Source organism: Anopheles marshallii, chromosome 3 (assembly GCF_943734725.1).
Source record: "Anopheles marshallii chromosome 3, idAnoMarsDA_429_01, whole genome shotgun sequence".
NCBI lineage: Eukaryota > Metazoa > Arthropoda > Insecta > Diptera > Culicidae > Anopheles > Anopheles marshallii.
Window position 1 is genome coordinate 19,296,402 of NC_071327.1, and position 13,400 is coordinate 19,309,801.

At 45.9% G+C, this 13,400-nt stretch overlaps 1 protein-coding gene across 1 annotated transcript; it reads left to right on the forward strand.

The window, feature by feature from the left end:
• Nucleotides 1–394: 394 nt before the first annotated feature.
• On the forward strand, nucleotides 395–9,043 carry LOC128711257 (uncharacterized). The gene is made up of 10 exons (XM_053806124.1): nucleotides 395–547; nucleotides 1,711–1,849; nucleotides 2,517–2,758; nucleotides 2,827–2,981; nucleotides 3,119–3,289; nucleotides 3,385–3,818; nucleotides 3,880–4,022; nucleotides 4,097–4,200; nucleotides 4,280–7,605; nucleotides 7,677–9,043. The coding sequence occupies exons 1-10, from the start codon at nucleotides 395–397 to the stop codon at nucleotides 9,041–9,043; spliced, it is 6,234 nt and encodes a 2,077-aa protein (XP_053662099.1).
• The last annotated feature ends 4,357 nt before the right edge of the window (nucleotides 9,044–13,400 follow it).

Genomic DNA, 13,400 nt, shown 5'->3' on the forward strand with positions numbered 1-13,400 from the left:
CTACTGGGCAGAAGAGGAATCCTAGAACGGAGCAATCAAGCGGTGTATACACGAAATCAACTAGAATACCAAGCCTGTGCACCGTGCTGAAAAGGGGTAGAGAACAGCGAGAACGAGATGAGCAACCCACCAAATGAGTAAATAAGGAGCGGGTAAAAAAGAAGGGCAAAGCGCACGAAAAATAACAACTCATCTCGAACACAGCGAGAGTAGGATACGGCAGCAGCAGAAGCAGCAGCAGAATAGGACAGGGTGGCGAAACTAGCAGAAGAACGAACGGATGGTGTAGCAACCGGGTGGCGGCATCCCCAGCGAACTGCACGAAAGTCGCACAACAAAACGGCCACCACCGCCACCATTATCGTCCACCGGGTTCGTCCAACACGCTGTCAAGATGTCGAAGCTTTCGTTTCGGGCAAGGGCGCTCGATCCCTCGAAACCCATGCCGATCTATCTGGCGGAGGAGCTGCCGGATCTGCCCGAGTACTCCGCGATCAACCGTGCAGTCCCGCAGATGCCGAGCGGCATGGAGAAGGAAGAAGAATCGGTAAGATCTTCCGAGTGGCTACAGGACGGTGTTTTGGTTGAGTAGACCACCTTTGATGCCGTCCGTTTTTCTGCTGCGCGTGTTTTTTTTTGTTTTATTGGTTCCTCTTTTTATGAGATCGTCGGCTTTAGAATGTCTGTTTTGTTATTTTCATCCCGCTTTGAAGCTGCTTCCATGCAAACATTTTAAATCGAATTATGACATTTGCATATATTTAAAATTGAAACAGTTTTATCATTTAAAATAAAATAACCAACTAAGCTGGATAACCAAACTCGTGTAAATGGACCTAAACATCGTACTGCAGGAAATAGTTGTACTAATAGCAAAACAATAACAAACAACGCTCATCGATTATTGCACCGGTGCCAGTTGGGTTTGGTTGGTATGAGAAAGAGAGATAGAGAAAGAGAGATTGCGAGGTGCGAGAGCAGGAACACAAGCGTGTGAATTGTTTTTTTTGTGTTGTCTCAAAACAAAACAAAAATCGCACACTTTTGTTGTTTTGCATTTTTAAAGTTTTGTGAAGTTTTTTGCTTTTGCATGGTTAATGATGCATTTATTTTATTGTTTTTTTTTTTATATTTCAAATGGCACAAAGACACTCTCAGCACAAAAGGTCGGTGTGGCGTGAAACTCCGAATGACTTATTTAAATACCAATCGAAGTGAGCGCTGCGTTTGTTGCTTTGTCTGTGAAACACACTGTTGTTGTAAAGAATGTATGGCAAACACCAAGGAATCCGCTGCAGTGGTGGTGTTGTGTGATTGTGTGAGGGGGTGACCACGCGGTTCCGATTTGTTTATGTTTCCCAGTGGTGTAATCCGTAGCTCCATTAGCTGTTTCATTGTTGAGCTCCAGCTTGAACGAATAACCCCTCGCATGATGATGTTGATACAAGCTTTAGAGACTTTCAAGGCAATATAATGCTAGAAGAATGCAAGATTTAATCCGTAAATGATCCATTGGTAGTTGCTTCCAATAATTATCTGCCTCATCCAATAATATGTGCTAAGTGGAACCATTAAATTATGTAAAACCCTCACCATTATACCCGACATACGGTGCGAATTAAATGTTTCATCAATATCAATGTTTATCCTACGAATGCTAATGATTTGTTGTGTCTTCTTTTCTTTATTTACTCTTTTCGATTTACGCAGGAGCATCATCTTCAGCGGGCAATATGCACCGGACTCATCATTCCCACCCCGGAAGTGTACGACTCGACAGATTCCGAGTTCTACGACAAATACTACCCGCCCGACTACAAACTGCCCAAGCAGCTGATCCACATGCAGCGTAAGTAGTGGCAGCTGACGTGTTGCTAATCTGCCTGCAGTAATATCTTCCGGATCATCTGGCCATTAGTATAAACAAGCGAGATCGATAAGTTCTCAAGCTCGATTGACGTTGGAATGTAAACAAGTGAATGGAATAGTTGCATCGATATATGCAAGGTCTTGTGCGAAGTCGCTCATGATCGCGGTCTGGATATAATAGCCGTTCAAGCTAATCACAAACATTATTTATAAACCTCTAGAGCATGCCTGTATCTCTAGATCTGTATCTGAATCTGTAGATCGATAGGTGTGCTAATAAGAATCCAATTTGTTTTAAATAATTTTACAGATCTTTAATCTTTTACCGGATTGAAACTGTCAGGAATTTAACATGTCTATCTCTTAAAACGGACGAGATGAATTTTTGCTTCTCCGATGCTTGTTACTGACTAGTTTCCCGTAAAAATAGATTCAGTTTCTCATCTTGTACCATAAAAACGTATTGTCGTTGCGTGAACAGCTGAAAGCTGAGATCATTTCCTATGTTTTATATTCTGTCCGTGCTTTAGCGGCAGAAAGGGTTTGAGTGCCGTTTGAGTCATCGACATAACGGAGGAGCTCTTTGTCTGAATTCGCTGAAATTGGCCCGATCTTTTAATTTTTTCACAATTTTTACTTAATTTCAGCACTCAACCTCGAGCAGGACATACCGGATTACGATATGGACAGTGCGGACGAGGTATGGGTTACGTCACATGAGAAGAAGCTCGATCTAGATCCGCTGAAGTTTGAAATCATGATGGATCGGTTGGAGAAAAGTTCCGGCCAGACGGTGGTCACACTACAAGATGCCAAAGCCCTATTGAAGCAGGACGATGAAGTGAGCATAGCTGTGTACGATTACTGGCTAAACAAGCGGTTAAAAATGGTAAGCAAATGAATGTTCGTATTATATTCCGGCTTTCCTAACTTGAGTCTTCCTCTATCTGTTCCCAGCAACATCCCCTGATACTGTATGTGAAGACGGAAAATCGAGGCAACATGACACCGAACAATCCCTACCTTGCATTCCGGCGGCGAACGGAAAAGATGCAAACGAGGAAAAATCGCAAGAACGATGAGTCGTCGTATGAGAAGATGCTGAAGCTAAGGTACGGACCATCGCTCCTACACTCGGCGATGCAAGTGAACGGCAGTGGGGGACAAACGGTGGATGTGTACCCCCCACACATTTAGTCGAATGGCATTCATACGAGACCATCTTGGTCCGCTTGTTGTTGCATTTTAGGCGGGATCTGTCGCGCGCAGTGACGCTGCTGGATATGATCAAGCGGCGGGAAAAGCTAAAACGGGAGCAGTTGCACCTGAGCATCGAAATCTACGAGAAGCGTTACCAAGCGCAGGATTTCCATGGTCATCTCCTGTCCGAGTTTACGTCCAATGCGACCCGTGTCACGAGGTATGGAGCGTACCGAATCTGGCTCGTGACGCTCCATGAAGGTGTAGCGCTGATACTAATTTCTTATTTTTTTTCCCGCGTTTCTTTTCATGCAGACCTGCATTTGCACCCATCTACACCAACCAGTACGCACCGTTGGCTGGTGGGCAGGGTGTCAATGCGGTGGGTAATGCTGGTGCCGGTTCGTATCTGAACAGTGGAGGCTCCTCGTCCCAGTACGAAGGTCACGGTACGGGTGGTAGCAGTGGCACCAACAAACGTGATAATGAGAGTCTCAGCAGTCGGAAGGAGAAGCGGCAGTATAAGAAGCGGAAGCTAAAAATGCAGAAAGACCGTGGGTTATCGAGCGGTGGTAGCGGTGGCGTCGGAACGGCAGGTGGTCGGGGAGATGTGGCAGGTGGCACGAATAGTGCAGGTGGTTCCGCGTTGCATCATCATCACCATCCACAGCAGCACTACCACGGAACGATGCTAGGTGGCATTGGTGGACGTGGTGTAGATGGCACTGTAGTTGGCGGACATGGAACAGGTAAGCAGACACGTATAAGTATGGAGTTATAGATTCTGACGATTCACCTTCTATGTTACAGACCATCATCATCATCATCTGCACGGGTCGGGTGATCATGTAGTTTCGTCCGATGATGAGGAACTTTCTAATCTGCAAGGTTCCTCGGCAGAAGAAGAGTACGCTTATGCATTCCGAAGAAGTAAACACAGCCAGTATCACAGGGTAAGCGATACGATTTATTATTTATTCTTTTAGACTCTTGATTAATATTCCAAATGCTCTTACATCGCTTACAGCCCCGCGCGGATGGTTACGGTAATTGGCCGTGGACGTCCCGGGAGGAAAACGGTTCGGCAGATCCACGATATCGGTTTACCCTTACTTCTTTACGATATCCAAGGTAATGTTGCATTTTATTTGCAATCTGTCTTTAAAGCTAGATTTTTAATGTATGCCTTTGTGTTTTCTTTATGTTGCAGACCTCGATGTATAGGTTTTGCGCGACGGCGTTTGGGTCGCGGTGGGCGTGTCATTATTGACCGAATAGCGACCGATTTCGATGATTTGTGGTCACGGTTAGACTACACGATCGTCGAGAGTGAAACGATCGCATCACTGAACACTACCGAGCCAACAAAGTCCCGGGACGAACAGAAAACGGACGAGAACAATGAACCGATCGTGATCCCAACGCGTAGACGGCAAATCGAACGTACGGTTAGCGTTAGCAGCAACTGCAGCAATACCAGCAGTACTGCTGGTGTGGTTGTGTCGTTGAAACCTCCTCGATTACCTGCGATCTTCAACCATCAACATCAGAACCTGCCATTAGTCAATGGTTCCAATGAGTTGTCCTCGGCTGCGAACGGTACAAACACCGTAACACGAAGGAAACTGATTCTGAAGCAGGAGCAAGCTCCCGTGCTGAGTGACTACGAATCGGATGGTGGTGAGATTCAATTTTTGGCCAGCATTGGGCTGATGAATAAGGCTGAAAAGGAAGCGGAGGCCACATTTGCCAATACCAAGCGTCGGCTTCGGTTTGACAGTGAGGAAAAGGATGAAAATCGTCCAGGGACGGCGTTGGATGGGGATAGTAGTGAAGTGTCCAAGGATGGTGGTGTGTTGGGCGATGAAAGGACATTGCGAAATGTTCAAAACTCAGATTTAATTGTGATAAAAAGTGAAGACAGCACTGAGCTGGTGGTGTCGACGGGTAGGGACGGTTCTGCAGTCGTAAAGCAAGAACCGGAATCGTTGGAGGATTACCAAAAGGTGGGCGGTGGTAGTACCGGTGGAGTTCCCATGGGAGAGGATTTCGAGCAGTTGATAGACAATGTAAATAGTCACAATCACGTACGGAATCGTTTTAACGTTACAACGGAGGGCGTCGGAAGCAGCAATAGTATTAATTCTTCGTCGAACTATGGAGCGATCGGGTTGTCGGATGAACTGCAGAACCCGCAGCACACCCAAACCCACCAACAAATGCTCGGTTCGTCCAGAAAGCGTCAGGGGCCGGAAGACTCTCCTTCGCGATTACACGATGCAACTCGGGAAGATATCAATGCGGTGTATAAGGATCTACTGAACGATATTCAATCGAACTGGTTACACTTTCGCCCGAAAACTCCGGAACCTAGCCAGGATGATCTGCTAACGCTAGATGGCGATCTGGAGCACTGTTTCGGTTTGACCGATCGGAAGCGTATCACACTGGAACTGCAGGCCCTTGACGAACAGCTGCCAGCGACGTTATTCGCTCCGAGCAAAGGAACGACGGTATCTTCACAGTTCCGTACCACACCATACGATCTGGACAACCTTATCGAACCGCATCCTTTGTCGCTCGAGGAGGGAGATAGCTCTGTAAGTGCGATGGCAAAAGGAGCCACGATCACCGCATCATCATCATCATCATCGGCCGTTGAAGTTAAGCTGGAGACGTCGGGTTCGTCAAGTGCGGATAATAATCTTAGCGTACCGTCAGAGTTGAATCTAAGCTTGAACGAATCGAGCGAGGATAACGAAAAGATGCTGGACAATATTCTGCAAGAGTGTGCGATAGACGACCCGAAACAGTTGCACCAAACGAGCAACTTCTGGAACGGTATCCTGGACGATGGTGTGCTGAATAATCTCGAGGCTGGCGGTAGCGAGAGAAGCACGCAGGAAGATGATCCGATGGTGGAGGAACAGGAGTCGGGCGATTCGAACCTGTTCGTTTCCAGCTCCGCTAAGATTGGATACCATTCGGAGTTGGTCGGGTATGGGCGACCCTCGGGAGCCGCCGATCGCCGCACGAGCAAGAGCAAACGACGAAAGATGCTGAAACGTTGCAGCTATTTGGTGGGCAGTAGCTACTTCGCGGTGAAAAGTTTACCCAAAGAAGAAATATTTCAGCCATTACTGGATGCAAATGGTCAACCGATATTTCTTAGCGATAGCGATGCGGATGCTACGATTGATGGTGTAATGGAGCAAAATGAACTTCGCGATGTTGAGGACACGATGCAAAGCGACTTACAGTCCACTGCCGTTGGCGTGGAGGCGATGGAGATTAAAATGGAAGAAGAAACCTCGCTGGCACCAGCGAACGACCTTCCGGAGGGTATTTCAACCGTCCCGGTGGCTGTAGCGTCAGGCGATCACGTGATCAAGATTGAACCGCCGGACGAACTGGTACCTCCAGCTGATGGAGGAGGTGGTTGTGATGCGACATTACTGGGCAGCACTCCAACCACGGTTCAATTTCTACCTCACAACAGTACCATGGCTGCACCGGCCGCTACTACCATCAAGCTGGAACCGTTCAATCACATCAGCCAAATAACGGCGCGAAGTTCGACTCCGGACGGGGCACGCGTTGTACCGACCGGTTCTGCGACACTGATCCCGGCAACGATCGTTGTATCGCAACCATCGTCGACGGGCAGTTCGTCGATGTTTTCGGCCACTTCCGGGACGGTTCCGGCCGTTGTATCCGTTGCACTTCAGCAGGGTAGTTTACACCAGCTGGTGCACACTTCGTCCGCTCCATCGATGGGTGCCGGTACGACAATGTTGGTGATGCAATCCATTCCAGCGAACAACGGCGGTTCGTTACAATCGTCGCCGTCCGTGTCGTCGGTCCCAGGTACACCGACATCATTCCTACTGACCACTTCCACCGGTAACGCAATCAGTGGCAGTAACGCCATGGGAACAGCGTCGTCGATCGCCGGTTCGATCCTAGTGCAATCGTCCGCATCGTCTTCACTTTCCAACGTTGGCCAATCGTCTTCGGCGTCAACCGCCTCGTTACTGGCTGGTTCTACACCGATCGTCGTTACGGTGCCACCGGCCAGCAGTAGCGGTATGTCAGTCACACAGCCGATGAATGTGGTAATGCCAACCAGCGGTACCAACACGGTCGTATCGATTGCATCTCCGATCGTTGTATCTTCGTCCTCGGCAGCAACACTGGCCCAATCGATCGTGCATGCACAGTCACAGTCGTCTCAGTCATCGGTTATCGCTAATAATGCAGCCGCCGGCAGTAATAGTTCCACCTCCAGCGTAAACACAGCAACGACTGCCCTGAACAGTTACATTGTGCAACACAACTCGACACCGATCATGCTTTCGCATCAGCAAATGCAACAGCTAGCGAACAGTGGTGGTGGTAATATCGTAACCGTCGGTGGGCAACAGGTTGTCACGACGAAGCAGCACCACGGCGAAACGTATGTGCTCACACAGACGCCGCTGAAGAAGCAAATCAATGGACCGTCCGATGGTAACAAAAATGCCACCACTTCTGCTGGTAAGAAATGGTTCTGTTTAAGCCAACCTGTTTGATTATAAACTTTAACGTTTGTTCGTCTTTTATTTTAGTCAATGCGCAAAATATCAACAACCAGAAGTTCCACGCACTGTTGAGCCAAAAGTTGGGCAGCAAATCTACCGATCTGAACAAAAAGCAGCTGGAAATGTTACGCAAAGCGTTTGGTTCCACACAGAAGATGATCGTTAAATCGACCAACCATACGCAGCAATTGCATGGTGGTACCGCTAGCGGTAGCGCTGGCATAGCCGGACATCATCAGCAATCCGCAGCTCAGCAACAGCAGCAGCAACAGTACAACGTTATTCACCAAAATTCGTTGAACACTCCGATCACGATCGTTTCCGCTCAAAGCCCTGGCCAGCCGACGCAGAACAAAATCATCCTAACCTCTTCGCCACACCTGCTGCAACAAGCAACTGCAGTCGGTGGCGCCACAGCAGGACAACTGATAGCTGCGGGCCATGGTAAGATTCAGCTTACCACGGTCCAGCAAAGTCAACAACAGCAACAAGCAGGTCAGGTGACTACCGGTACGACCCGGGGACAGATTGTGACGCTGGATCCAACGGGCCAGCAAGGGGCGGGAACAGTGGCCGGTGTGCAGCAGCAACTAAAGCTCGAGAAGAACAGCATACTGTACAACATCAAGAACAGTCGCGGTCAGTTTCTTCACCTCAACCCAAAGGTGGTCAACATTATTCAACCGGTGCAGCAGCAAAAGATCGTAAACAGCTTGACGATTCAGCAGCAGCAACAACAGCAACAGCAGCAACTTTTACACAATCAGGCCGGTCATGGTGGGACGACTACAACCATTCTGAGCAAAGGCCAAACGGTTCAACGAATACCGACGGTTAGCATTCGCACTCAGCAACAGGCACAACAGCAGCAGCAACAGCAGCAACAACAGCAGCAGACAAACCTCGTCGATATGGTCGTGGTGAACAATGCAAGTAATATAAAGTTTATTCAAGCCGCAGCTTCGGCAGCGGCCGCTGCTGCTGCTGCAGGTGGTGGTGGCAGCGTGGTAAACAACACCACCGGAGGAACGTTGGCATCGAGTCGCGTAAATTCCGTCACAACATCGTCGGTCGGTGGCACCGCGCTGAATGCTTCTTCGGACGGTGGCACTAGCAACAGCGGTGGCACCAATTGCGTACAGGTGGTCGCCACATCATCCGCAAATGTGAACAGCGTCGGCGCGGGAGCGCTAACGAACAGCAGCAACTCGGGCGTAGTCGCTTCGGTTGCATCTCCGGTGGCGACGGTAACCGCTGGAACGGTGGTCGGTGGTAGCACAACGGTCGTTGGTAATGCTGGTATTGCGGCCAACAGTAGTAATGGTGGTGGCGTAACCGGTAACGCCAGCGGTAACACTAATCCTTCAGCCAGTATAAACATTACCAATAGGTGAGAGTCGAAGATCCAGCTCAGTAGGTAACTGTTACTGTATTTTAACTTATTGCTAATTAATGTTAACGTGTAGGGGAAAATGGTAGGGAACATAATGAGAAGTAGGCAAACTAGCAAACGCTTTCGGTACGAAGCACACACGAGTTTTATGCATAAATATGGGAAGCAGCAGCGTCGGATTGCATGTTGAAATGAACCTGAAAGACACTAATTAACGAGAACGCGCGCGCAAAAGGAAAGGAATTTGTTTTTTTTTCTTCTTTCGAGTGTGCGAAAGAGTGCGCGACCGCCACATTAATGATGTGTCCACATCGGTCAACCTGTAGGTACGGTTTCCAGCAGAATATGAACATGTCTTAAGATGCACAATCGTATGACGATTTCATTCTTTTGCTTTCATTAACTTATGTATCGCGCTGGTTTTAGTTTGAGTATTTGACTTTTGGACTTTTGGTTGAATGGGACGCACAGTCTCTCGAAGGCAATGGTAACACAATGTGGCATAGATTATAAGGAACTTATGCTAAAACAATGCAAGCGTAACGTTCTACACAAGCAAACAAACGTGTCGAGCGATTTAAAACAATCGAACACAACCTTCAGTCAAGAAACGCTTCGGTTCTGCACACATAATAATATATTTGCAACATCTGTGATTTTGATTCAATTATTGTAGATATATCGTTTGCGAGGCGCGTGCAGAAAACATAAACGTTTAATTTTACCACCTTCGTTTGGTTGCTCCCAGCACCATTCCATTCGTAATTGGAACGAATTTCCAAATTAATTAAAACAAAACCCTTCTTTAAAGGTATCGAAAAGGACGATGGTTGGTGCGAAATATTGCAACAGGTTGACCGATGTAAGATTCTATAAAGCTTTACAATAAAACATGCAAGTTAGGTTAAGCAGAAGAACGATTAACTTCAATAGGTGAGGTAATGCAAGCTAGGGAAGCCTGTGGTGTGTCCACTGTACTCGTGGTACGCATGCGCTTAGTTTCTATTCTTTTAATTTTCTAAAAGAATAATGCTATGGAGGGGCAACATCGGTATCGCAGCGAGAAACCGGCACGGGCACATGGTGTTCAGTATTATTTGCACGCTATAGTTTTGCAGCTCAAAATTGTACATGCTAAAATCTTTCCTTATCGAACAAACATTCTCCACGGAACTAGTATTGAGGCTAAGCGGTGTTGTGAATGATCATGGATATCATAATTAGAAGAACATGACAGACACACGAAACAAGCACCGAGCGCTCAATCGTACTATGTCCATATAGAGAGGGGAAAGCAGCGTTCGGCGAACTGACACTGTTGCGTGCCGGTTTGTGTTGGTAAGAGGTCTGTAAGAAACTAAGTACTGTAAATAATTTGTAGCTTTAACAAAAAAATAAATAATTAGCTCTTGTAAGTCCGTTGTACCGTAGCCGGGTATTGATAAACATAAACAACACACACACTAGTAGGGAGAAAGGTGACATTCTTTGTTGAATGCAATAAACAGCAGCAAACTCTACAACTAAATACACTCAACAGAATGAAATAAAGCAAAAGAAACAAATCAGAAGCAAACAAACACAGAAGCAATTCCAATGAGGGAGATTAGAGTGAAAAAAGAAAAAAAAAACACAGAGACAAAAATGGGGCAATGATTATAAAACAGATAAAAGGAAGCAATGAAACGAAAAGTGAACTGCGTGAAAAAAAAATACAACAAAAGAAAAATAGAAGAGTAAAAAAAATCACACACATAAAAACCAAAGTTCTATTGGTTTGGAAAGGCATTATACATTTATCAACTCTCCTGCCAGACGTGCGAAATCTTTTCCCTTGTCGCCCCACACTGGAAGCGGTCGGTTAGGAGAATGACTGAAGTTGTGGTGCGTAGTTTCGTGCCGGGATTTTAGGTTGCCACCACGACGCAGGTTTGCGGATTAGAGACCCCCTTTCCTCATCATATAGTGATGACAGTTTTCAGTGTTGTTTTGTTTGTTTGTTTGTTTTGCTTATCACAAAATGTGTTCCGACGCGTCAATTTCCCCGTTTTTTCATTCCATTCCCTGCTTAACACTGCTTGATGCGGAACTCTTGTCACACCGAAAGTACTGTGTTCCTGTTGTTCGCAGACAGTTTTAAGTTTCTCCTCACTCTTCTCTTGTAGTTCAGTGTTGTGCTTTAGTTTTGTGTTGTGTATATGTGTCCTCTCTCTCTCGCTCTTTCTCCTTCTCTCTGTCCATTGTTTTTCTTTTCTTTCGTAGTTACTGTGTCTGTGATTGTGATGTCGTGTTTCCTTTACGGAGTTTTATGTTTTGTTCTGAGAGTTGTATAAATTAAAAGAAAACAAAACAAACCACACCCTATAGGTAGTATTAGGAGATTTTACGGAGATATCGTGCGCTACTGGTAATAAAAGTCTCGTTATAGTAAAGTACTAAATATTATGGTAGTAAATTTATGAAAACCTAGTATCGAATATAGATTACATGACTGGCATCATAACAGGAGTAGCAAGTACACACGTAAAACCACACACACACACACATACACTTCAACATTCACTTAAAACGCTTACGAAACGATTAGGACTTACCATTTCTACCTACGATCAGTGCGGCGGGTAATCGTGCGCAAGAGAGCCGCGTGGTCACGGCAGCTATATCGAACCCCGGTATAAAGTGTTAGGTTAGGTAGTGACAAATACTTAACCCACTCCCCATCGCTCCTCCACCCCCGTCAAGGGCACGTTCTTACTTTCTCATGCAATTGCATGCACACTAGTGTTGCGGTACAACAAGCGGTTGGCGAAATAAGGGTTGAGGGCGCGAATCCAATGCGCAAAGACATTAAGACATTCGGTTCCGTTCTAGTGCTACATTCACAGATGCGATACCCAGTAGTACGGTTACTACCAATGATCTACTATAATTATCATCAATAATGCTATTACTATTACTACTATCTACAGGCACACGTACGAACACACACATCTACCTACTATTACTACTACCACTACTACTACTACTACTTCGGCTAGTTCCACTCTCTGACAAGTCGGAAGGGAATGTTTTGTATCAATAATACATACGTACGAAGGTGAACGATCGTGGCCATTTTACAGGGGTTGAAGAATGAATTCTTTAACCATCAGCTAATATCGGTCAACGAATAAGGTCCAAGCGTACAAGCGGGAAGGGGGAAACGGACACAACGCGGTGTTAAAAGATAGACAGAGAGAGAAAACAAAAAAAAACAATTGTTTTAAATTGTTTTTCTGTAAGACGATGTACTTGTGTATTCGGTCTGCTAAGTAATTAGAGGAAAATCAATCAATACTACCTTATAAAAAAAAACTATGGAAAAAAAAATATCGCGAGTATTGTTACAATCACGCAGATTAACGTTAACAGACTAGAAAAGGAACGCGATCCTTAAAAAAAAATGCCAAAAATTGCATCTGCGGAAGTCATTGTTTCCCATTTTGGTAACACACGGATTGTTGTCCAACCGTCTAGCGCTTTTTTATCTGTCCGCGTCGTTAGATGAATGCGCATGTGCTTTTCTTCGGAAACTTTCAAAATTCCTGCAAGAAAGTATGGCTTTTTTGTTGAGCATCTAGACGTAATATTGGTGTTTTGACAACTATTACTCCACTTTCTCACCGGGACGTGGAATTAGTGCTGGGGATGATTTGTCTTTCGTTTTGTTTTTCGAATGCAAACCAGTTACCAGCAATGTTGCAGCGTGTGGAAGAGGTTAGTATGTGTCCAGGTTTGGACCTGTTTTTGGGCTATCTTCACGAAAACCACCACCCCTCGCGCTTCAGAAGTGTTAGAACACGGCCGCTTCTTCGTGTGTCTGTGTTTGGTGGAGTTTGTCCCCTCCGGGGAGGGGGAGTGGGACCTCCCCCCACCCGCAATAAGATAAGAAAGTAGCGAGTGTTGTGCGTAAGACAAAGCAAACGTAAGACAGTTGGTAGTAGAGTGTGCAATGGGTAGCGGTACTACCGTTACTGACGAAGTTGGGAACGCATTTTGGTCAAAAAACGATACCAGTACAGTAATTTAACAATGACACACACAACATAACACACATACACACACACACACACGTGCGACATGTTAAATAATATCGATTTGGTGGCAATTGAAGATCCAGTAAAAGAAAAGCTAGAACATATTAAAACAATTGCAGTAAAAAATAAGAAAAAAAGAGAGAAAGAGAGAAAAAAAACACGAAACGTTGTAACGAACACAGAGTACGAACATGATGAAGTCACGGTCACAGTGCGATTGCAACGAAATGCAAAACAAGACAAGAAAAATAAAACTCTTTGCTACACTTTGCAACAGTTGGT

What these genes read in the sequence shown, in the direction of transcription:
- LOC128711257 (XM_053806124.1), top strand. Translation starts at nt 395, where the DNA reads ATGTCGAAGCTTTCGTTTCGGGCAAGGGCGCTCGATCCCTCGAAACCC. An exon ending in GCAGCTGATCCACATGCAGC is followed by an intron (nt 1,850 to 2,516) that starts GTAAGTAGTGGC and finishes ACTTAATTTCAG; the next exon opens with CACTCAACCTCGAGCAGGAC. An exon ending in GAGAAGATGCTGAAGCTAAG is followed by an intron (nt 2,982 to 3,118) that starts GTACGGACCATC and finishes GTTGCATTTTAG; the next exon opens with GCGGGATCTGTCGCGCGCAG.